The sequence below is a fragment of the Polyodon spathula genome, chromosome 15 (genome assembly GCF_017654505.1).
Source record: "Polyodon spathula isolate WHYD16114869_AA chromosome 15, ASM1765450v1, whole genome shotgun sequence".
Taxonomy (NCBI): Eukaryota; Metazoa; Chordata; class Actinopteri; order Acipenseriformes; family Polyodontidae; genus Polyodon; species Polyodon spathula.
This window is the reverse complement of record NC_054548.1, coordinates 19,099,572-19,125,447: the sequence shown is the minus strand read 5'-3', so window position 1 is coordinate 19,125,447 and position 25,876 is coordinate 19,099,572. Positions and strand designations below refer to the sequence as shown.

The window sequence follows — 25,876 nt, the reverse complement described above, 5'->3', positions numbered from 1 at the left end:
AAAAAAAAACACACACAAAAAAAAGAATCAAATACAGTTGTGTATCAGTAATAAAGACATTGAAATACTGTACAGTTTCTATACAGCTGTAACTTAGTTACATGACCTGAATATGGCAGCTGTGTTTCATGGCGAGTAATGCATTTAGCATAAAGGGTTTATAAGAACCTAGAAATACAAAGTCAGTAGCTGAAATGGCTTCTGGAGATACAAGGTTTTGACACTGTCGTGGCAGTAGCTTTGCAAACCAGAAAAGGGTTGTTTCTTATACCACACCCACAATGGAACTATACCTACAGAACCACATAATATATCTTTGTACCTAGTATGAAAACAGTATGTCAAAGGTCTTTATCACCTGGAAACCAAAGAGTCACAATATGTTATTTGTAGCCCAGGTCAAAATGAATGGTGTCAGTAAATTTTGCCCACAGAGCTTCCATAATTAAGTAGCCAACATATATGGTTCATAAGGTATTAACAGTTGTGTCTGCAGCAGCGGGTTTGCAAAATCACACAAGCCTCCTAACTGGGATGCATAATAATAATAATAGTAATAATTTTCCTACCTTCTTGGGCAGTCAACATGTGATGCGATGTTAAAAGGTCGAATGCTTCAAAGCAGTAAACGTCTAGTTTCAAAGCCTCTTTGAAGCTGCTGGTTGCCAGGGGTCTGTTATCCATGGCATCATAGATCTTCCCCCGTAAAAGGCAAATTGAGCTCTTGATCTGGATGAAGGCATCACAGGGAGTCAAACAACCTATTTTGTACAGGTTTATGTTCCCGATAAAATAGCAAAACAAACTTCCACATTTTCTCTGAATTTCACTCGGGGGGTGTAGAAGGTCAGTAATGAAGTGTTTGTCTGACCATTAAACAGGATAAACACTTCAAAGAATCGGGAGTTTTTTATTTATTTATTTTTTTTCCAATAAAATATTTGAGAACTCTAAAGTAAGAGCCATTCCATAAAAAACAGACGATAAAAAATGTCAAACCGATACTTTAAACTATATACTGAGAGAGATCTGTCAAAGAAAAAATGATGGGCTTGCCATTAGTCTGATCAAAAACCTACCATATGCTCACACCCTTTTTTTTTTTTTACATTTTTGGATTTTAAAAACCCTTTAATTCAGAAAAAAACAGATATTTCAAGTCATTACAAATAAATAGGGGTCTACCTAAATTGCGATTTTGCGGAAATCAGGAAATTGAGGGGTCACCGTAAAATTCACCTCTTAGGGGCCAATGCATACAGCACACGTACGGAGAGAAAAAAAAAAAAAAAAACCTTGATTAAATGAGGTACTACCATTTTTTGATTTTTAAAAACCCTTTACTTATAATTCAGAAAAAAACTGATTATTTCAAGTCATTTAAAAATAATAAGGGTCTAACCGAATGGGGCGACGCATTCTTTAATTCCACAAAAAAAACCCAGGGCTCCAAGTAAATTTCTAATAGGGGGCATGACTACTCCATGATGTGTTGCGTACACAACGCAAATTAGACAACTTTTTTGATACTTCTTAGGCAAAAAAAACCCAAAAAAACAAAAAAAAAAAACCACACACTTCCATAGATAAACAACATTTACAACAAAATACTCCAAGGGCTCTCGAGTGGTGCTCCACGTGCAGGATGCACTTTATAGATTGGAGGGCACCGGTTCGAGTCCAGGCTATTCCACTGACAACAACGGAAGTGTTCTTGTTTATTGTTCGAATGACAGCAATGTTTTAATCAGCCTATCGGTGCGTCTGTAATGGTTTTTGTGTGACCTGTTCTGTATAGTAAGTGGTGGGACAAATCAGTGCTGCATTGTTTTGATTTAGGTTACTAAAATCTAATTTTCATCATTGAAGGTAAAAATACCAGATACAGACAACAAAGCAAAAAAAAAAAAAAAAAAAACACAAAAAAACACCAAAAATTTCTTTAGGCTGACACAAAAAGTATACAAAAAATTTCTTTAGACTGAGGATCGTGTCAAGGTATTTCCCAAAGAATCTGTACATGCAGATGGAGGTAATTGTTTTGCACATCTTGTAAATATGTCTGGAGAAAATATGATCGATCGCTATTTAGCTTCAGAATCACCCATTAAAACAAAAGGCTACTAAACAGAAGGTAAAATAAACAAATAGTTTTCAGATCCAAAATGGAAAGTCAGCACAGACAAGATATTCCTGTAGGTTGTCGCCAAGTTAAATCAGTACTACAGGTACGATCTAGCACAGCCACCTCGCTCCAAACAACCTGCTGCTTTTTAAAAACAGTTAGAATTTTAGACCAGAATAGGCACATTTTCTTTTTTTGACTCTGTACTAATAAAATAAAATTATTGGATGAGACAAACAACATGACAATGAAACGTGTAGCATATATTGCAGATGCCCTTGGGTACCCAAGTTTTGAGACTGTTTGTAATCGTTTTCCACATCTGTATCTTGGCAAAGCTTTGCCTTACACTTCCAACCAATTCAGTGGATGCAGACGTGCAATCTCAATCTACTGGCAAGTCCACACCAGACAGAGAATGTCAGCAGCAATTGCTGGGGGATGTTGCATGCTTGCCTGTGACAGCACTCTTTTTTTTTTTTTTAGCAAGGAAGCAAGCACCACTATTTGTAGGCTTTTATAGTGCTCTGAAATATTGTCTACTTAGATTTATTTAATGTTTAAACAGGTATGTGAATTGTTTGAGAAATCATAATTTTATTCCATAACTTAAATTTAAGTATATCCCTACAAATAACATAATAGACTTCATGTGAATTCTAAGGCAAATAATCAGCAAAAACAGTTTTTACCGGAATTTAATTAGCCAGTAAAAACCTGGGGGGAAAAGCCACTAAATTTACAACCACATTTTTGTTAAAACAAGCAGTCTGTAACAAAAACAATGCTCCCTTTTTATAGGGATGTAATCAAGCACCATAGGTAAGAGCGTGCAATTAGTGTTCCGCTTTATAACAAAAACAAGAACTGCTGCTATACTTTGGATCAAGTTAAAAGGTCACATTGTTTAGGCAGTTAGTATTCAACACTAGAGTGGGTTTAGCTGAAATCTATCTACTCACAGCCATGGGGAAATAAGACATTAGAGTAACATCCAAAGCAATATAAAATAACACTACCACATTGACCAGGGTTTATCACTTACTGAAGAGGTAGACATTCCCCAGTCTTTAGCATAATCTTTGATACCATTGTCTTCCTTTGTGCTCTTGTCCAGTAGCCTTTTATTAATAGGTTCTTCCATGTCCAGGATATCAAGAGCTTGCTGGTACTCTTTCGCAGCATACTGAAAAAAAACAAAACATGGTTATAGAGTAACAATTAATAATTACTTCACAAAATTATTCACAAAATAAAACCACAGCTTATGAAGAGTTAATGAGATCACACTGTCTCTATGGCCTACCACCAGCACTGCTTGGAATCTGTCCAGCCAATCAAGAGTGCCTTGTTCACCCAAGGCCTTATAAAGATTTTAGATTTGATAGTATAGCACCCTTGTATCCAGTTTACACTAGCCACTTTTAAGCCGTCCCAGGACCAGCTGTCCTCAAAAAGTGGCCTGCTTCAGAGTGGGCTCTGTGATAGCTTTGGTCTGTTTTTTGCTGTACTATGAATGCAGCGTTTGCCAGTGGTAGGAGATAGGACGTCATTGGGCACCCACTGAAGTTTAGGGGCTATGCGTGTGTGCATACGGGACTACAGCCAGCCTAGATCTGTGTTTAAGTGTAAACGGTTAGCTCAAATGATAAGAATCTTTTAATCTGATCGAACCTAAGCCAGTTCAGGTCTGAATCGTAAGTGTAAACACACACCATTGGTGTACACGTCTGAAGATGGTTTACACGATCGCGATAAAACAAAAATATTAAAAGTGAAAAGGCAACAAAGTACATTTGCATCCATGTCTTTTCTCTGTTAAACAGAACAGCCATTGTGATAACTGAACACAATACATTTTAGAACAACCCGCAAAGTGATAACAAAGGAATATAGATATATTTTACAAAAAACATTTTTGAAATTCAGAACCTATACATAAGTGAGTTTCAAAGGAACAGATATACAAAACAATTTCCTTATATTAAGTTACGTAGTTCCCTTTTCCAACAGACAAATGATGTTTACTGGCACCTCACCACATACAGTAATATAATCTGCTTTCCCTTTTCTGCTCAGTTTTATTTAGTATCCCTTCCACTGTGATTTTCTGATTATATATTTTCACCTTTCCTGTTTAGAGGGATTGTTGCAAATGTTTATGCTTTCACTTTAGTACAATCTGTTTTCTAATTTTTAGTTTTTACTCCTATAATTTGTTGTATTTCTCTCTCATGAGCTGAAACTCAAAACCAAATACAGCTTCTGTACAGTGTCATACATGTTTAATTAGAAATTAAACTGCAGATTTCAACTAGAATTTTAAATCTCTACTATTTCATCAGCTTTCTTCATTCAATATTAGTGTATAATTCTAATAGTGACATAATTCGAATAATGAATAGGCACATTTTACAGTACGTTTTCAAACAAAACATATTTTGAAAGATGGTATTAAGTTACCCTGTCAGCACTGAAGGGAGTGCAATATAGATGTCAATAAAATTTCTGTAACATTCAATGTAATGCAGATACAGTGCCTGAAGTTGGGGGGGGGGGGGGGGGATAGGAAATACGTTTCTTTCTAGTACTAGTCGATGAAATCCAGCAGACGAGCTTTTTGCAAAAAAAAAAAAAAAACATACCACAATCTTTTAATCATGTAACTTTTTAAAACTTTATCAGCAATTACAATGGACGGTATCTAAATACATGTCAAAATAATTTATTTACACATTTAGAATTGTTAACTCAATGCTTTATTAATTTAAAAAGTAACCGCTTTGTTTAATACATTGCAAATACATATCAAATGGTTCTAGTCATAAGAATAACAAGTTAGTAGAGCTCTTCGTCTAAAGCAGGGGTTGGCAAACTTCTAACTGAGGGCCAGAGCATGGTATGGAAACTGTAATGGCGAGCTATTTGAATGTACACTCAAAAAAACTGATTAAATAGAACACCAGCTATAGCCTATTTCACACTGGTATAACAATAATAATAATAATAGATTTCCCTTCGTAGCTTTGAGCCTTTACATAATAAAATATTTGTTTAGTTTTAAAACAACGTTTGAGAGCATTTTTTTCTTGTGTATAATAAACAACCCCATATTACCATACCGTGAAAATAACATGCCTGTTTCCATGGAGCTTTCAACCTTCTGCTGGACACACATAGCCATCCATAATATAAAGTGTACTACAGCACATGGCTAAAACTGCCATTTGATTTGTAAAACACAAGAGGTTGTTACTTTGCACATTGCAGAAGTGACATTTACTACATATGTTGGCAAAACTAATTTGCTCTAAAGTGAAGCAAGGATCATTATGCAGTTTTGCTGTTCATAGACTGAAGTTGGAACAAGAGATGTTAAAAAGACAGGTAGTGTTAGGAAAAATTAACATTAAAAGTACCAAGCCTACTTAATTCAAAATAAATTGTAATAATGCACAAAAAAAGGAGGGAACATAATAGGGCTGTAACGAAGGGTACAATTACTAGTTTATACTTGACTGAAAATCCTATTACCTTACAGGTAATCCATATAAATGGAATAAAACATATAGAACAGTAGTCATGTTTAAATAAATACACCTTTATGTACACCAATCGTGGCTGCCTGCAATATATACAGTAAGCTTGCATTGCAGCAGCGCATTATTGCAGCCAATTAAAAGAAGTGCAGCTGACTTAAACAAAACAAAGCTTTACTTAAGTCAAAAATAACAATATTTACGCTAGTCAAGTGACCCCAGTTGCATGTATGGACATTTAACAAATATCCCAAACAGCAGAGGACTTTAGACGTTTCTTTCAATAGAGCTTTCGTTACACGCTTAGCTGTCGAGACGGCGAAATCAAGTTCTACCTCTGGAGAACGGGGGGGGGGGGGGGGCCCACCAGAGAACAAGAGACAGGGGCGAAGCTCAGTTCTGAAAATTTAAATTATTAGTGTTTCATACTTATACTACCATAGCACTTCGCTTGTACATTAGGTATGCAGTACATATTTTACAAAAGCAATACAAGTTGCGATAGGTACCCAACCAAAGGTCCCTTTGTTCTAATGTAGTTCACTACTTTCACTGCAGTGCCAACAACGTGATCTATATCCATCTTTACAACGTGCATCCTGATGTATAATGCAGTGAAGAAAAATAAGTTCTTGCTCAGGGTTTCTCACCTTCTCCTCGATTCTTTTTTTTAGAGTCCTACATTTTTCAAAGTTAAATTTGGCGATCCATCTGTAGTCAAATTTGCCAGTAACCCTCACAAATAAGTCCTCTCCCGTTCATAGCATCCATACACAAATTTTGTTGCAATGTCAAATTTTTCGTTAATTGCTCTCATGAAAATCACAAGCTGTGCTGTTCAGCTTTCCTTGCCTTTTCCTCAGTTGCAAAGTGGCTGCCATAATTAGGATGTTTCATTGTAAAATGACAGTTCAAAATGAGTCAAAAGACTATGAATCAATGGATCCATTACTAACCTGCAACTGCTGTGTTCTTTGTGGTGAAATATTTGCTTGTGAAAGTATGAGACCTTCAAAAATATGAAGTCATTTAGAAACCAAGCATCCTTCCCTGAAGGACAAACCAACTGATTTTTTTCTCCAGAGGAAATTAGCAAAACTGAAAAAACAACATTGTGTCATTTTAATGCAAGCAGTGTGAATACTAAAGCTCTTTGTGCGTCCTATATAGTGGCTTAAGGACAGCAAAAAGTGGTAAGCCCCACACCACCGCTGAATCACTATAGCGCCATGTGCTGCTGACATAGCAACCATTATGCTGGTATCTGATTCTGCAGATAAATAAAATTACAGACCTCTTTCAAACGATTCAGTTGCACGGTGCATTCATGAAATGGCTGCTAATGTTCATGAAAAACTTTACATGAAAAGTGAGAGAGTGACTTTTTTGCTATCCAACTTGACAAATCAAGTGATATGTCAGAGGCTGCACAGCTCTTACCTTTTGTAAGATACATTTGCGAAGGCTCTTTGCAGGATGATGTATTGTTTTGTTGTCCACTTTCAGGTCGAGCTACTGTGGAAAGCATTCCTGACACTGAGGCAGTTAAAGATGCTGAGAGTGGTGTATTGGGATATGTATTGATGGTGCTAGAGCTATGACAGGAAAGAGCAGTGGTCTGGTGACTCGAATTCAGCATGTTGCACACAATGCTGCTTGGACTCATTGGTCAATACTTTGTGAAACTTTAGCTACTAAGAACATGCTTGCTGATCCTTACAAGGTGCTTGATGAGGCTGTAAAAATGTTGACCTTCAAAAGGTCAACCAACTAATGCATGTTTGTTTTCCGTTCTTTGCGACAAAATGGGTTCCGAGCATCAGCAACCGCTGTTTCATAGTGAAGTACGACGGCTTTCCCAGGGAAGGTTTTGACACGTTTGTTTCAGCCAAGATGAGAAGCAATGTATTTTTTCTGGAGAAACAATGATTTCCTTATGCTGAACTTCTCCAAGATTCACAGTGGCTTGCAATGCTTAACTATCTCGTGGATGTGTTTGATCGGCTCAATGACCTCAACAAAAGTCTACAAGGACGCGATACAAACCACCTTTTTATGAATGACAAGATCGAAGCATTCGTTCAAAAAGCTTAATACTTGGTGTTCACACGTGCAGGATGGCAGTTTTGAAACTCTCTCTCCAATGGCAGATTTCAGGATAGAAAATTAATTCTGTGAGTTGAAGATAAAGGACATCATCCTATCACACTTGAAAGGCCTACAAAACCAGCTGCTGCATTATTTTCCAAAGGTTACAGCAGAAGATGCTGTTAAAAATGTAGCCTTGCCCCCAGCAATGCAGGACAAGCTTGTGGTTTTATCATGTGGTAATACCCTGAAGCTCACTTTTCCAAAACAATTACTTTGTGATTTTTGGTTCTCTGCACATGGAATACTCAGAACTAGTATGCAAAGCCATGAAAGTGGTTGTGCCTTTTGCATCGACATGCCCTTGAGTCGGCATTTTCGAATTTGGTTGCAATCTAAAGCAAACAAGTCTCAGTGTTGAAGATGATCTGCGAATGTGTATTACCAGCATAGAACCTCTTCTGAAAAACAGGCACACCCATCACACTGAAAAGGTAGGATTATTGTGTTTTTGCATTATTTTATTTTTTATTAAGTTGAAAATGTGTAGTTTACTATATTAGTCTTTGACTGCCAATGCACTTTTCAAGTGTGTAATTTAAATGTTTTGAAATCATGAATTTGTTTAAAAATATAGCTGTGTACGTTTAAATTTTACTTACATAGAAATTGAGGGTCGCAAGTTGTTCACCCTCAGAAAGACAGGGTCCCAGACTGAAAAAGTTTGCAAACTTCTGAAAAATACCATTGTTTTTTGGTCCCACAAGGACATCTACTGTTCTTAAAAAATATTACACTGGCAGAGATCTAGGAAGGAAATTAAGACAATACCAAAACACTGGTATTTTCTGAGATCTGCCGACACCTTGCAAAGGAGCATACGGACAGCTATATATAAATAATCTAAATGCATGGCTGAAAACATGGTGCACACAGGAAGGCTTCACCTTCCTTGAACACTGGACCACATTCTACAACAAGGACTATCTATATAGGCGGGACAGACTGCACTTAAATAAAAAGGGAACCAATCTGCTCAGAGAAAGGATCATCGAGGTGGTTCAGAAGCATTTAAACTAGAAAGGAAGGGGGAGAAATCAACAAAAAAACAGAAGGGAGACTACATCAAAACAAGGGCAACAAATCAGGTAAGACAGCCATTAAAAGTATTTCTATCAATGATAGAAGTCTCAAACAAAATGTTAGAACTTGAAGCTACCGCACTAAAAAGTACAATGTGACAGGCGTTACAGAGACTTGGTTATCCGAGATGAATGGAGATTAATATAATATTAGTGGGTATACACAGTATAGGACAGAAAGACAGGACAAGAGAGGCGGAGGGGTAGCACTATACATTAGAAATAGTCCAGATGTTAAATCTGGAAGAAAAAAAAAAACAATGCAGAATATATATGGGTCAGAATAACGAACAAAAATTCAAAAGGGCATGCTACTGACCGCCAAATTTAGGCGCAGAGCAAAGTAATCTGTTATAAAATGACATTAAAAAGGCGTACAGTAAAAGGAGAAGCCATATTAATGGAGGATTTCAACTTCCCCCATTTAAAATGGGAAAACCTGGTAGGGTGCATGACAGATGAAATTGAAATGGTTGAAATGACAAATGACTGCTTCCTGATGCAATTTGTCAAGGCATTGACTAGAGGGGAAGCATGCCTTGATTTAGTCTTTTCAAATAACGAAGACAGAATACTTAAAACAGAGGTCAGAGAACCATTGGCAAATTCAGACCATGGTCTCATTTGAAGTGCTTTTTAAAAAACCCAAAAAGTAATGACTAAAGCTAAGGTTTACAATTTTAGAAAGGCAAACTATGAAGGTATGAAACAGAGACTAACAGAAGTAGATTAGAGTAAAATAGATAAAAAAACATCCACAAAAAAAGATGGCTGTTTTTTAAACACGTAGTACTAGAGGCACAACATAATTACATCCCAAAAGTAGACAAATCTAAATCTAAAACAAAATTGCCAAAATGGTTTAATATCAATTAAAATATATATTCAGAGAAAAAGGGCACTTTACAGAGCATTTAAAAGAGAGCAAGAGCAAAGTACACAGAAGGAGTACTTGGAACTGCAAACACAGGTCAAAAAGAAAGTTAGAAAAGCCAAGCAAGAGATAGAAATGAGTATTGCTAAGGGGGCTAAAACCAATTAAAAAAAAAACATTCAGAAGAGGAGGTAAAATGTCTAAGAGATACAAATGGCAAAATCAGACGGCGAGATAAACAGCAAATACACTAAATGATTACTTTTCACAAGTTTTTACAAAGGAGGATACAGACAGTTTTAAATAACTTCAGCATAACAGAGGCAGAAGTATTAAAGGGACTATGAGCTCAAAAAAAAAAAAAAAACTGGGCCGGATGATCCAAAATGGAAAATTACTTATATGGTAACAGTATCCTGGGGGGGTCTAGGTCGGCCAGGGTGTCCTCGGCTCACTGCGCACCAGTGTCCCCTGTAGTCTGGCCAGGTGCCTGTGGGCTTGCCTGTTACCTGCCTGGGAGCTGCCTTGTCCTCCTACGCTGTAGCTCCTGGGCGGCTGTGTGGTGAATCCGCAGTGTGTAAAGAAGCGGCCTGCTGACAGCACACGCTTCAGAGGACAGCGTGTGTTCGTCTTCGCCGCTCCCGAGTCAGCGCAGGGGTGGTAGCGGTGAGCTGAGCCTAAATAATAATTGGCCATTTCAAATTGGGAGAAAATAAAAATAACTGGCAACGACTAAATTTATTTCCAAACTGAACACAGTAGGGATTCAAGGAAAAGCATGCACATGGATTAGGGAGTGGTTAACATATAGAAAACAGAAAGTACTGATTAGAAGAGAAACCTCAAAATGGAGCGACGTAACCAGTGGAGTACCACAGTATTAGGTCCTCTGCTATTCCTAATCTACATTAATGATAGGTTCTGGTACAGTAAGCAAACTTGTTAAATTTCCAGACGACTTAAAAATAGGAGTGGCAAACACAATTGCAGCAGCAAAGGTCATTCAAAATGATCTAGACAGCATTCAGAACTGGGCAGACACATGGCAAATGATATTTAATAGAGAAGAAAGTGCAAGGTACTGCCCACAGTCCAAAAATATGTGCATTATAAATATATGAGAGATACGGAAGTTGAAGGAGGAATCTATGAAAAATACCTAGGAGTTTATGTTGACTCAGAAATGTCTTCATCTAGATCATGTGGGGAAGCTATATAAAAGGGCAACAAGATGCTCAGATATATAGTGAAAAGTGTTGAATTTAAATCAAGGGAAGAAATGTTAAAAAAATGAATTTACAATGCATTAGTAAGACCTCAACTAGAATAGTGTTCAGTTCTGATCACCTCGCTACAAAATGGATATTTCTGCTCTAGAATGAGTGCAAAGAAGAGCGACCAGACTTATTCCAGGTTTAAAAGGCATGTCATATGCAGACAAGCTTAAAGAATTTAATCTATTTGTTCTTGAATAAAGACGACTACGCAGCGATCTGATTCAAGCATTCAAAATTCTAAAAGATACTGACAATGCCACCCAAGGGACTTTTTCAACCTGAAAAAAGAAACAAGGACCAGGGGTCACAAATGGAGATTAGATAAAGGGGCATTCAGAACAGAACATAGGAGGCACTTTTTTTACACAGAGAACTCGATGTCTGGAACCAACTCCCCAATAATGTTGCTGAGGCTGACACCCTGGGATCCTTCAAGAAGCTGCCTGACAAGATTCTGGGATCAATAAGCTACTAACAACCAAACGAACAAGATGGGACGAATGGCCTCCTCTCGTTTGTAAACTTTATGTTCTTATGTAATATTTGCTGTCAGTGTGTTCAAATCATGCGATTGATGCAACATGTTGTGGAAGGCTATATTTTGTTTTGTTTTAGTAAGTACAAACACTATGTAAATTAAATACAACTGTTTGGTCATATTTTTAAGGTAATATTTTGTACAGATTTAAAACTAACATCAAAAATGGCATAGTGATTGTAATTGTCAATGTGGTTCTTTTTTCTGGGTGATGTTTCATCTATGTAACTGGCCCCTTTCTCAATATAATTATTTCTTTGAAAGCAAGATTACTTGTTGAAATATCTACAGTATGACCAGCACATCTTGTTGCATATAGTTCACAAGGGCTAGTTTGTTTCAGTTTTCTTCTGTTTTGCTACTGTACAAAATACAGTTTCTATCTAAAACTAGGATTTACAATAAAGCCTGTGTCTGTTAAGGCTGGACACTATACAATTTATTTGTAATGACTTATAAATAAATAAATACTTACATGACACCTTGCAGCAAGATACTGACAAGCTAAATGGAACTGTAAAACACAGAAACATATGAACATTAAAATGTATTAGCCTTTACAATGTTACATATTAAAAATGTTAACACAAGACCAAATTTAAACCACGTAATATTGGTTGCGCAAGACTAGTGTACCAAAACCTCTAGATTTACACACAGAAGACCATTTTATTTGATAGACTTTTAAGCACTAGAAAGAAAACACTGAACAAGTAAACAGTCTGATAATTATGATATCAACACAGCAACATATGTTTAAAAGGTGGCATTGAGTCTATTATCAAAGAATAATTACAAAACATTTAAAATCAAGGGGATTAAGAGACATCATAAACCAAGATGTTCATGGTTTAGTACTGCTTAGTTACAACATTCCATATTAATTTCAATGTATGCAGTTTGCTTCAAGGAGAAAAGTAGGAAGAATAATAAAAAGCAAGTAAAATCTATTAATGAAAATGAAGTGAAAGGTGCAGCTTACCTTATCTAGCTTTCGTGAGCGAAGAGCATGTGAAGCGCTATGATACTGTGATGTGAGATAAAGGCACTGCGCAAGCCAGTAAACATCTTGAGGATCCTCTAAACAGAGAATGTACAATCAATACTGAGCTTGGTACTACATGTAACATATGCATTATATGCTGAATTAACGATACAGATAACAACCTATCTATCTGTCTTCTTGAACTAAACTTTGCTTAATGGGAATAACTAATTAATTAATCTTCAAATTGCCTACTTTCACTTCCATTCTCTATGTAGGGCTCATATGCTTAATTTTGAAAGCATTGTGTGACACATCAACACATTGCTGCTGCACCCCAGTATCCCTAGGAGGGCCCCAATTGCAGTGGACAAACCAGGACAGGGGTCACATCTACGAGCAAAAGTACTACCAATTAGAAGTTAACTAACTCATGTGTGTTACAGTAAAGACAGGCATATATGCTGGTGACAATCTAATGCTAAGCTATAGTATTAGGGTACTACCACATCCACCCAAAAAAGAACACTAAATGCTTACCATGAGACAGCGATGCAACTTTGTCTGCCCAAAATAGGGCACTCTGATATTGTTGCTGTAAAATAAAACGAATATGCGGCATCATTTCAATCTTAAACACAAAAAAAGCCCTACACTGGACAGTAACGTTTGCAAAATAACGGATACCTAGTGACACCTGAAAACAAGAACACAAACAAATATGCCACAGCTGATTAACGTCAGTCTTCTGAATAAGAAATGTGTATAAATTCAAAATGTAGTGTACACCCCCTACCCTTTGCAAAAAACTAAACAGAATGATACTGACTAGCGCTGAGGCCTATTGCAACATAAATACATTAAATGTCGTACATACATGTTCTGACTAGCCTTGTATTGAAATATAACCGAAAGCATTGTAAATAAACATTTACACACACCGGGTATTTATTTATGTTTCATTTATTTACCATACACCGACTATAACCCCAATGTGCTGTCATCAATGATAAAAAGCTACCTGATCGATATACTGCCGGACGCGTTTCCGCAATCTCTCCAGGTTCATGTTAATAACTCCGATTAGCAACTTAAACCTCACAAACTGTCCATGCTAATGAGAACAAACCAATCCAATATTATTTTTGCTCTCCTTTAATTGCAATCATAGTAGCAAAGCACAGCCTAAAGCCCCCCGCTTCTATAAACCTGTGGTGTTACACTTATGTTTGTCCTCCCGGAAACGGGCGCTCTTACAGAACCAACATACCGTTGACACAGGTCTCTCGCTCCCCGGCAAATCAGCAAACATTTGATGTAGTGGCTGGCTGTTTAAACCAGTCACTGTTTGTTGCTGCCACCTAATGTATAATTTAGAAGTAAACTTAACAAAAATGATGGTTAAGACTAAATGAAAAATATATTAAATATTTAAAAGAGATCACATAGCACTCATGTGGTATTGGGTGCTCCCCTCCACCACTGAAAAGAATACATTCATTTCTAAAATTAAAAATGGTAAACGTTCAAATCTAAAGCATTTATTTTAGAAGTTTACTAAATGTCTGTTATTACGTTTTAAGGAATTTGTTTGGAAGAACTTTTTTTTATTTTCTCAACACAAATACAACTGTAGCGATGCAATCAGGAGTCGCGATGCAGGTACGCGGTTCCAAACAGCAGGTCTTTATGTGCATTTCAGGACCACACAACAACTGGGGGTGCACTGACGATACTGCTGCTCCTGGCGTTTGGTGTACCTGGGAACTTAGTCACGGCCATCCGCGCAGTCCTGGTCGCGGGGACAGCCTTGGATCGACAGGCTGCTTGGCTTCTGGTCCGGGTCGGACTGACCACGGACAGCTGGTGGAGGAGCATGTCCGTCTCTGCGGGGGCAGCAGTTGTAGTCGTTATTTGCATTACGATTAGCACGTCACTCGTGATCTCTTTGGTTCACAGCAGCAAACATTAACGCAGCAACTTTTCAAAGCTGCGCTGGGCTGTGCAGGATCTGCACAGATGTCTGAGGGTGGAGTTGAGTGACGTCACGCAGCAGCCCTCGAAGAACGCGCACCTCTGCGATTATGTCCAGAACTGAGCAGATCTGTGGAAATCTGCACTACGTGAAGAATGCTACCACCATACTACTTCAGAACAAGAGAAGCGTGGTGTATTGAGCTGCGTGTGACTTATGTTGTGATGATACAATTTGGCGACTTCTTTCTCTGAAAAATCCCAGTTGTCGGCAATGAAAGTGGCTAGATTGTCGCTAGTCGCTTTGACAATGTTTTTGTCACCAGGGAAACCCAAAAGTCGCTGGATCTAGCAACAAAGTCGTTAAATTGGCAACACTATCAGTCTATCAATCCGTCCGTCCGCCTGTGGTGCCGCCGCTGCTCAGTTGTCCTGTGTAAACACCTGTCACAGCAGCTCTGCTTTGCGCTACTGTATTCAGGCCCTCATTTCAGGAGTGGGTTGCATCAGACTGATCATTTCTGGAGGCTGCATCCTATATTTTATCCTGTCTGATACTGTATTTAAAGAAGAACTCAGATGTGTGCTCTTGGTTAATTTACTGCTGAGTAGCATCAGTCATTCCAGTTTGCAGAGTGTGATAACTGAGGTGTATTCTTACCAAGTTCTAATTGTGAGACCTGTGTGTTCAATTTGCATGGTTGTCATGGAAACCTGCATGAGGAGTGAGATGGCCACTCTGTCCACTATGGCTCTGGACATATACGTGGCTGTTTGCTGGCCCTTTAAGCATTACAATATATGCGGGCTGCATGCCTGTGGAAAGACTTTACTGGCGGTTTGGTGCTTCTCAGGATTGCAGCCAGTGTTTTCCTGGTCACAGACTACATATTCAATGCCTCAGAATTAGTCGCCTCTTCTCAAGAATTCTCCTATGTCATATGGTTTCCTCGATATTTTTGGTTTAGTAAATTAAAATACCCAGCTCCAAAATATTTACTTATTTCAGACAGTGAATGTTACATCTGGAGGAAAATCTTTTCAAAACAAGTGAAATAATTATATATTTTGGAATGGGCATTCAGTTTTTGACACATGTAAGATTCTTATCAGGTTACATTTTGTAAGCATCGCTCTTAACTTAGGTGAACTTTGCTTTTATTAACACTGACATCTTTATACCTGTGCTGCTAAACCTTCAAGTGACTAGTTACTAAGCTTGCAGGTGTCCATCAACTGACAATAAAGCTCTGTTTTGAAAGCATCCCCATGGAAACCAGCTCAGTATCTGGAGGTAAGTAGCCACCTGGTGCAAAATGAAAATTAAGAGCAGAAACACAATAAGACCTTGGATTAATTCAAGTGGAAACTGGAGATTTGCATTTGTTGCTAACCTACGATCGCTATTGCTTTACCACATTATTCACAGCCTAGGAATCAGCTCTATAGAATGGCTGCATAAATCCACTGGTACCATTTGCACTAATGTGATGTAGAAGTTTTTGAAAAAAACTTTTATCTGAGAATTAAAGTGTTAAAATAAACATCTACAGATTATTAGATTAGCAGTGAGAACAATAGGCAGGTCAAATGCTTTTCAAACCTTTCAAGTGAGTGTTATTTAACTTCTTGTAATGAGGTGGATTTCATGCAATGTGTCACTCTTCAGTAATTGACAGAAAACTCAAGAACAAGGTTATGGAAAAGGTATTTATTTAGTCAGGTACAGTGCCCCTATAATCTAATATAAGTTAGTAACAAACAAACAAACAAACAAACAAAAAAACAAACAAATAGGATTGCTCACATTTCTACAATTATTATTATTATTATTATTATTATTATTATTATTATTATTGTTCAAGATTTATGTAAAACTGCATATGGTTAATGTTACTTTCATTCTCTTCACATTACAGTACGTAAGGCTTTGATCAAATACCCAAATGATATTGCACTGAAATTAACTACAAGGCTCCATGCATACTGTGTAGCAGTATTGTATCATGTTGCCTCACTGAGATGCATTCTTGTTCACTTTGTTTTCACATTTGTCCCCTTCTTCCTGTTTGTCTTCATGTTTATCTTTGCTTTCACTTTTGTCCTCATTCTCATGTTTGTCCCCTTTTTCAGGTTTGTCCCCATCTTCACGTTTGCCTTCGTTTTCAGGTCGCTCTTTGGTTTCCTCATTGCCAGTGCCTTCTACTCCCTCTTTACCTCCTCTTTCTTGTGATTCATGCTTGTTCAGCTCATTGGTTTTCCCAGCTGCTCTGGATTTATTCTAAAAAAAATATATAAAATATAAATAAACACTAGCGTACCAAAGGTGGAGACAAGGGTGGATAGGATAATCAGATAAAACATGTCCCTAATAAAATAAAAAAGGTCTTGAGCAACAAAAAGAGAGCCAACCAAAAAATATTTACCATCAACGATCGAATTATATTAGAAAAAAAACAACTTTTTTTTTTTTTATCATGCTTTCCCATAGTTCCCCATGGTTTGCCATGTTTTTTTTGTTTTTTTTACTATGCTTTACCACTTTGCTATGTTTTTACTATGGTAAACATCAATAAGGGTATGTTCTTTGCACCTTGATGTGCCGTGCACTGTCGCAGCTCCGGGGGTAGCGGGCAATGTTTTCCATGTATTTTTCATTCCTCTGCCAGTCCTCATGCCACCTCTTCACGCTGTATTGAGGCCCGCAGCTCGAGAGCCGCTCCAGGATGTTGTGGTTCTCTCGGGTCACTCGGAGGAGCTCCTGCTGCCTTTTCTCTCTGTTCAGGCTGATGGTAAAGCAGGGATTACATTCCCCTTTCCGAGTGTTAAAGTACCACCCTGGAAAACAAAACTTGTCTCTATCCAAGGGCATTCTTTAACTGTATAGTCTTTATCCAGGATAAATATTTGGTATTGCATTTTAAGAAATCATATTCAAACACTGATGCTAGTTAGCAATAGTTACTTTGTAAAAATAGGAAACCAGTTTGGGAATCAGAGAGTCACTGGAACAGTAGTAAAAGTATTAAATTAGCAGAGTAGATGTGTTTAATTGACCTACATTGCCCTACTCCCAAGAACTGTTTTATTTGTAATTACATAGAGCAATGATACTGTAAAAACAAAAATACATACATGAAGATATTTTCCCAGACCCATACTACATTAGAAGTGATATTTTTTGTTAGAAATATTGTATTATAATAACTATAATGTTACCCTGATATTGTAGTACCTTTTATTCTCATAGTCATTTTTGTTGTCAATTCGACCCCTGGTCCTCATAATGTTAGACATCTTCTCCAGCAGCATGCTGTTGTCACGTTCAATAGTAGAGAGACGTTCTTCTTCCAGCTTCACAAAACCCATGTAAACATCATTTTTACGTCCGGGGACAAAAAAAATAGTAAAGAATCTTAGAAAGAGATTTTCTTATTAACGAACAAATACGAAAATGTTGGTTTAACCTAGAAGAAGCTTGAATGACATTCTATCTTTTGAATAAAACTATACTTATCTCGCACATCTAGTGGGGAAAAACCATGGTCCTACAGGATTAATACCATTATACCATAATGGACAACACAGTTGTGTTAACTAGTGATCTTAGAAATATGTCCTTTATATATATTATATATATATATATATATATATATATATATATATATATATATATATATATATATATATATATATAACATTAACGATAATGTAATTATTACCTTGAGCTTTTTCATTTTTAGATGAAGATGGCCATATGTTTGTGGAGTGGTCGTGTTAACCATAGGTTTTGCTGACTTCACCTAAAGTGTATGAAAAGATACCAGTATATAATGAAAAACAATAACTGCAGTGCATATGGTCCTTGAGGTCAAATTGGCCAGAGTTACTTAGCTCATGTACCACATGAAGTTCCGGTCACTTTTTTTCCCCAAAGTGGAATAGAAAGGCTTGTTACACAATCTACGAATTGAGGGTTTTCATCTGACGTCACATTTTCTCCCGTCGCCATATTGGCGGTCAAAAAGCGCTGCATACCAATGTATGTTATTGTATTATTATTATTATTATTATTATTATTATTATTATTATAATATTATAATAATCATAATAATTCAATTCAATTGTGCGAATTAATATATCGGATAAGAAAGTATTATATAGCCTATCTTGCTAAATATACTTAAATTCGATTACCACTTAAGAGGTGGTGATTCTTTTTTTAAAAAAACTTGTTTACTGAACAGAATGTCCGGCACTGCTAAGCGCATGCGTACAACAACAACAATAATAATAATAATAAATAATAATAATAATAATAATAATAATAATAATAATAATAATAATAATCTGTGGATTATTGGATTTGAATCAGCACAGTCATTAATTATTAGCTATACTGTTCTATGTTTGCAGTAGTTTCGAATTTCGCGATTGTAATTGCTAAAGACATGACTTGTTTTGTTACAGTAACTGTTCCGTACTGGGGGAGAGACCTGGGGTTTTCATAGCTGAATATTTATTTGCATTGTGAAATATTAATATGTACTTCAATACTGAAAGAAAAGTGAGTAAAAGGAACAACTGTACTTGCTCTGTTTTCATCTTTTTATAGGTAAAAATCGTGTTTTGTACAGTCGTGTTCCTAACAATAACATTCCCTACCCTGGCCTTGATAACATCGAACTTCTTGTCTAAATGCCAATCTGCTTGTTTAGCTATCCTGAGATTAAGTACTGATAACCATCGGCCTTCATCTGGGAAGCTGTATAGGGTGAGGGGTTCTCAACTAAATCGATCCAGATAGTCGAGGCCGGGGAGTTCACGACGGTCTAAGTGCTGTGAAAAGTACCGGCGGTGCACAATAGGGATCACAAACTCCTAAAATCTGGCACTTCTCTATATCTTTTCAATTCCTGACATTGGAGTTGAAAAGTGTGTTCTGTAGCAAATAACTCACACTGTAGTGTGGAAGATACCGAATTTGAATCATCTGTCATCGCTGTTTTGACCGCCAGTATGTCGCCGGGGTCACGTGGGCGAAAACCCTCACTAGCTGTTAGTGTTTAAAAAATTAAATCAATAAATAAAAAAATTCCCTTACAAAAAAAAACAAAAAAAAACACAAACTTTAAAAGCATTCCATTTATTTGAACATGGTTCATTCACTGCATGGTTCCCAACATAATTCCATATTTCTCCTCGCCTTGCTCCCCAGTTGTCATGGTGCCCCGTGATACATAATGTAGTGGTATCTACAGTATTTATTGAATTACATTACCGGTTAGATTTTGTGTAATAATCTTTCTATAATCATACAGTCTATATTCATTTTATAACAATTGCTATTTACATCAATTTAATGATTGTATTAAGAGCAACAGTGAAGCTGTGATAAAGTACTATTTATTAATTATTTTAAAGTGATTTAAATTATATTTAAAACGATATCGACAATGCACATAATAACAATGAAGAGACTGTCAATATAGTTTAACTCAGCGACATTAAAATAATTGCAAATTAGACATTTAATTAACAGTGTACTCGTACAAACCATAATCGACCACATACATGAAAGGGTGCATGGATTTTTTAATTTACCTTTTTTCTGTGTTCATCATAATATGTTTTGTCCCATTTTTCTTGCAGGTATTTGTTTCCGCACGGCAGTACTGGTTGATAAGCACGATGCATCATAAAGGCCAGAGAGATCAGTGGAATCTCAGTGCTGCGCTCTTATCTGCCGTTGCACAGCGAGCAGCTTCTGGCTGCAGTCTTGCAGATAGAGTGCAGTGTGTTTTCAGTTCGTCATGTGAGGTTGCTATGACAGCAGTCAGGAAAAGATGAATAGCTTTAGTTTGGCGTATAAAAGAGTGTACAAGTTAAACAAGTTCAGCAAGAAAATAAATCAGGTCACGTGTTTAAATATGCATGAGTAATCTTATATATTAAATAAATCAATAAATAGCTCTATGGGACTGATTTGCAAAGTTGCAGTTCCCTTACTTTTTCTAAGTGGAAAACAAAAATATGTAAATATCAAATATCCAGAATGTACATTTACACATGTTGTTTCCTTTTAGTCTTCTCACATTTACATTACCCTACTGACAGTGACAAAGCAAAGACCACTAGCTTTGTAGGATTCATTACAACTTTAAATTATGTATTTAAGGAAATATATTACTTTCTCTAAAAGCATTTTTCACGATAGCGATGTTTTCAGCTTCCCCTATGATTTCTTGGGAACACGTTGGGGAACGTTTGAAATTCCATTATGTGGAATAAAACAATTTGCTAATATGAATGAGTCACACATTCCCTCCCATTCCATTAGATAAAAAAAAAAAAAAAACAAAACTGTTAACAGTTAAATATATATGGAATAAAACTCAACGTTGTCATTTGCTTATGTTGCTCTTCTTCTAACTAAAAGGATTTAGAATATGTACAGTTGAACCTGCGTATTATAACATACTTCTTTCACTTGGGATTCTTATCACTCAAGAGAGACAGGGGCAGCAGGAGGTATTAACCTATTGCAGCATGTTTCGAACAGGCGCTGGCAGTTCCTACACAGACTCACAAAAGAGCAACGCTATAATGTTTTTAGGACTATGTCATGGGTATGGATGTGTAACTGGGGGTTAAAAAAAATCATTGTTTATCAGTATGCTTTGGAAAAGATACCTGTCACCAACAGAGGGCATCACAATTATGCCTTGTGATATTTAATTGATCACTAACTTATCAATCCTTAGTAGACGTTTACCACAGTAACAGCACAGCAAAGTGTAATCAAGCATAAAGAACACATAGCAAAGCATAGGTTAGCAAAGTATGGTAAAGCACATTATTAAACATGGCAAACCAGGGTAAACAATGGTAAATGCAAAGTATAACTATGGGAAAAGCATGGGAAAACTGCAACAAATGCAGTGGTAAAGTTTTATAAGGAATGAAGCAATGTTGACTCACTATACAAAGCTAGTACAGTATTACCTCCTTTATCCTCCATGGTTGGCACATTAATGTGATAACTTTTCTAGTGTTTGGCATGACAAATGTATGACAACAACAAATGACATCTGTTTCTGAATTTCCCAGTGTTTTCCTTTTCCCCCCCATTAATTTGGCTTACTGTAACATTCCTTGTCCAGCAAGGACATCTGAGTAAGTCCCCAGCTGGCAGCTAAAGAGCCCAGTTTAAGACGTCACAGCTTGGGTTGTAAGTCTATGTTCACTGTGATGTTACCTTATTTTGTATTCTCTTCTCGTGCTTGCAGCAGACACTGCTGTATATGTAACACAACCATATAGTACAGTAATACAGAAGGAACAGAATGCAATTCTTTTTTGTTTAAATAATTGGACCCCAAAAGACAGCAGCTACCTGGTTGCAGAATTCCTATCCTTACTTGGGCTCAGTAAGAGGTAAAGAAGCTAAGACTAAAGAGAAGAAGGATGTAGCTAATGGTAAGTGTTGCTGTTAAAGTAAGGTGAACATATTTATTTATTTGAATGTTTTACTTAATTTGCTATGATAGACAAGCAATTAATACTGCTAAGGTTATTCGTAAAAAGTAGGTCAATGTCACTGAGCACACAACATATCAACTTAACATTATAGAATTCTTATTGTGGGTCAAGAGCATTTGAATGTTGTGACCTGACAGTGGATTTATGATTACAATTCTTTTGTTCTTTGTTTGCTTTTGTTAGTAAATTACTGTTTCTTCAGTTGAATTGCAGTCAAGTAAAGAAGAATTCTTAATTCCAGATAGAAGACGACCAATTGTATACTGTACATCATAGGAGAGATAGCCTGATAGGAGCCTGAATTTAAATACTAATTTGCTTCAAGGCAGGGAAGAATTGTGTTGTTCAATTGTTAAAAACTAAGCAAGCAAATACAAATCTTACCCAGATGCAAATTGCATGTAATCCACAGTGTTAAAGTCATGAAATCATAGTTCCAGGTATGCCCTTCTCCCTTGCTCAGTTACCTCATTAACCTATAATTGTAGGTCTCTTTCTATTCTTTTAAGTAGGATATGTTATCCATAATCCTCTCATAAAAAAAAAAAAGTGTTTGTTATTTTATTATACTAAGTTGCCAAAGCGTGCAATATGTTATTATAAATGCAAAATAAAATAAATGCGTTACAGTGTATGATGAATGCGGGAAGCCTAGTTTTTATTTTATATTACACATATCAAAAATAAATATATAACCAGTTGTTTAGACTTTGCTGTAAAACTTCTTGTGGTGTTATCAATAAAAAATATTATACTAGCTGAAATACAGTGTTTGTTGTTATTTTGATTGTTTTCTTTTTAAATATATAAACAGTTTAAAAAAAACAAAACAATTCCAAGCATAAGCAAATCCATTTTGAAAATCTATACTGCCAGCTCATAATTTTGTGTTTGAATTAATTAAATGCATGCAGCTATCCGGTCCACAGGCTTTTACCTATACATAGAATGATCTTTCATGTTGTAGCAAGGTTAAAGTTATTTTAGGACAATTCCACGAGGACTTGACATCTTCAGGAGCCTGTGTTGAGACAAGCAGCTATATGCTTAATGATCTGACAAAATGTTTCCTCAGAAGTTTTATGATATGCTTATTTGGACTTCGCGTGTCCTATAAAAATATTACTCTGCTATGTAATATGATTTTATAAAAATGTGACAACTGAAAAATCTATAGTGTTTTGTGAACTTGAAAAAAAAATGACTGAGGAGAAACAAAATATGCTTGTGAGGTAAAAATGCATCAAATAAATAACTTTTATTGATAACTTACCATTATCTGTGTATCACATCTTAACATGACCCTGCAACACCCCCCCCTTTACTTTTTATGGTGTTGACAAAGAAGTCAACAGCATTGAAGTACAGGCTCATGAACACCAGACTGTATTTTCATTTATTGTTATTAAATCAAGCATTATTTAACTAAGCTTTGTGAATAGGTCGCAATATTGGGAAAGTATTCGGCCACACATGCTATGATGTAAATATATCCCAAACGAATGCCTCTTTCAATACAGCACTGAAGAATGATACTAACACATGACATAATCAATAACCATACATTAGACGGTAGACTCAGGGAGCATTTTCACTTTGAGCCAGCGCACTTAAACAAATTGGAAAAGAAGAATTCATTCTTGAATAGTGTTTGTCAAATAAGTATCAGTCACACAACAGTTGCTAGGACTTGGCAACAACTTGGCAATCTCTCTTTAAGATAAGTACATGAAGGCAGTTTTAACCATAGCAACTTTAAGTAAACATAGCAGCAACAATGAACCTTTGAAGCAGCAATACATACCTGCCAAGTGGTGAAGGGTTATGTTAACAAAGACAAAGGTGTGAATATCTTCAAAATCTAGCTGAATATTATCTTGATTACTAGATGTATATATTTGTAGGGTAATACTATGATTTGTAGATTTATTTTGAGTAACTGTAACTAATTATCACATTGTGTAAAATCAGAAATAAAATTATATTTTTTATGAACAATATAACAGTAAATATTGAAAAATAAGAAAGCAGTTGTTGAATTGTATATGATTGTATTATTCCCAAAGTACAACCAGTTTCCCACTATATAGTTTTAATAACTTAAAAAAGGTTGTGTCTATGCTATAGTAATTAACTGTGTCCTTTGTTCTGCCCTATAAATGTCACAGTATTTTACTCATTCTGTTCTCGACACTATTCTTTATTAAATTTCCAGGGTATTTCCAGTGTATTTAGTTGACTTTCATTTGAACTGGGGCAGAGAAAGGTATCCACTGTCCAGGCCTTATCAGCATAAACCTGGTTCAATATTAACATAATAAACATTTTTAATATGTGCCATATAGATTTGCTACACACTGTATTAGAGTTGCACTGTTTTATTGAACTATTTCAACCACCAAATTTGTTTTTGTTATCATACCAGTGATGCCAATAATTCTGAGCAGCTCTATAAATACACAATGCATGCTGGGTATGGTTCTTCTGATCTGCCAGGCCCTTAGCAACGTTATAATAAGATTGCCTAGTCTGCGGTGAGCACTATTGATTAAGTGCCCTTATAAAAGTTCACTGAGCTACAATAAACTACACAGTAAAAGCATCATAAAGCGTTGTCAAGCACACAATTAAAGCAAAGAACACACAAACCTAGTATCTGTACATCATAAATCTGTATGGAAAAGTATGACAAAATAGTTATTAACCATGGTGAAGCACAGTAAATACATAGTTTTAGCATGGTCCAGTCAATATTACATTGGGCTGTTTTTATATAAGGTTTATTTTTTTCTTTTAAAAAATAGCAATGCTCATATAGAACAATTTTTTTTGTACTTACCTTCAAACATTTTCTACCACAGTTCAGGACATCAGTGTGAGTTTTTTTTAGTGCTGTAGTATTATGGTAGGGTACAAACTCTGTACAACAGTGACATCTTGTGGATGATGAAAATGTTTGCAGAGCCCAGTTTAGTCTTTAACGAGTTTGTGTATTGCTACTGCCCCCTGGCACCCAAAGGAGATGTGACATCAAAATTGCAGTTTTTACTGTAGTGCTGTGTGTGTGTGTGTGTGTGTGTGTGTGTGTGTGTGTGCATTGTCTGAGGGTCATCGTTTGAGTTGGATACAGCATGTTTTAAGTCTCTATGCACGTTATTTACTTTTGGAGCCACTTTACAAGGTCATTCGGCCTTCTTATGAACGTCACAATTCATTACTGCATTACTTTAGGCAACATTGCATTATTGCTACATTTAATGACTTATGGTAATTCATGGTTTAATGACAATATTTGCAGTAAAAATAAAAACAAGATTGTCAATAATTAAAATAGTTATTATGAAAATATTCTCTCTTCGTTCTGATTTTTATTGCCAAAAAAAGGAGAAAAATCACTATATTAAGTGAGAACTTCTTTGAATACAGTATATAGAATATTCAAATTATTTTCCCAATCATATTTTTAATTAATGTCTATTTTAATTAATGTTTATTTAGTCCAGTAGTTCCCTCGCTACCCCTTCTCTTTCTCACACACACAGGCTGATTTTCAAAGCTTTAAACAAGCTTGTTATTGTTGTGCAGATTTTGTTTTTCCATTAACCCCTTCAGGACCAATTACAAGGATACCAACAAACACATCCACACGAGACCTTGCATTTGACACCTCCCGGCTGCTACATACTTGTTTTACCCTGAAAGATGTATTTTTTTTTAAAGAAACAAAAGGAATAAAAGGGCTAATAATGGATCTACAAAAAAAAGTTTGTGTGAAAATAAAATTACATACAA

At 36.2% G+C, this 25,876-nt stretch overlaps 3 protein-coding genes across 4 annotated transcripts in view; 1 reads left to right on the top strand and 2 right to left on the bottom strand.

Moving 5' to 3' along the window:
• LOC121327963 (cell division cycle protein 16 homolog) overlaps positions 1-14,625 on the bottom strand; it is a 29,252-nt gene extending 14,627 nt beyond the window's left edge. The window contains exons 1-6 of one of the 2 annotated variants that reach the window (XM_041272352.1): positions 14,329-14,625; positions 13,109-13,163; positions 12,566-12,661; positions 12,059-12,097; positions 3,171-3,311; positions 570-729 (exon numbers count right to left, since the gene is read on the bottom strand). In XM_041272352.1, coding sequence (XP_041128286.1) covers positions 570-729; positions 3,171-3,311; positions 12,059-12,097; positions 12,566-12,661; positions 13,109-13,111 — 439 coding nt within the window. In that variant the 5' untranslated portion in view covers positions 13,112-13,163; positions 14,329-14,625. Of the gene's footprint in view, positions 1-569; positions 730-3,170; positions 3,312-12,058; positions 12,098-12,565; positions 12,664-13,108; positions 13,164-13,589; positions 14,290-14,328 lie in introns of those variants that run through there. The other variant, XM_041272350.1, reaches the window with a different exon arrangement.
• Positions 14,626-16,279: 1,654 nt separating this feature from the next.
• Positions 16,280-20,355, bottom strand: LOC121328053 (sperm axonemal maintenance protein CFAP97D1-like). Its single transcript, XM_041272521.1, has 5 exons — positions 20,147-20,355; positions 18,265-18,345; positions 17,778-17,896; positions 17,136-17,328; positions 16,280-16,823 (listed from the first exon to the last, which is right to left on the bottom strand). Exons 1-5 carry the CDS (start codon positions 20,240-20,242, stop codon positions 16,557-16,559), a joined length of 756 nt encoding a protein of 251 aa, XP_041128455.1. The 5' UTR covers positions 20,243-20,355; the 3' UTR covers positions 16,280-16,556.
• A 1,427-nt stretch (positions 20,356-21,782) lies between these two features.
• Positions 21,783-25,876, top strand: part of LOC121327876 (fibroblast growth factor 14-like) — a 191,437-nt gene continuing 187,343 nt past the window's right edge. Inside the window, exon 1 of the mRNA XM_041272174.1 lies at positions 21,783-22,021. Coding sequence (XP_041128108.1) covers positions 22,019-22,021 — 3 coding nt within the window. The 5' untranslated portion in view covers positions 21,783-22,018. The remainder of the gene's footprint in view (positions 22,022-25,876) is intronic.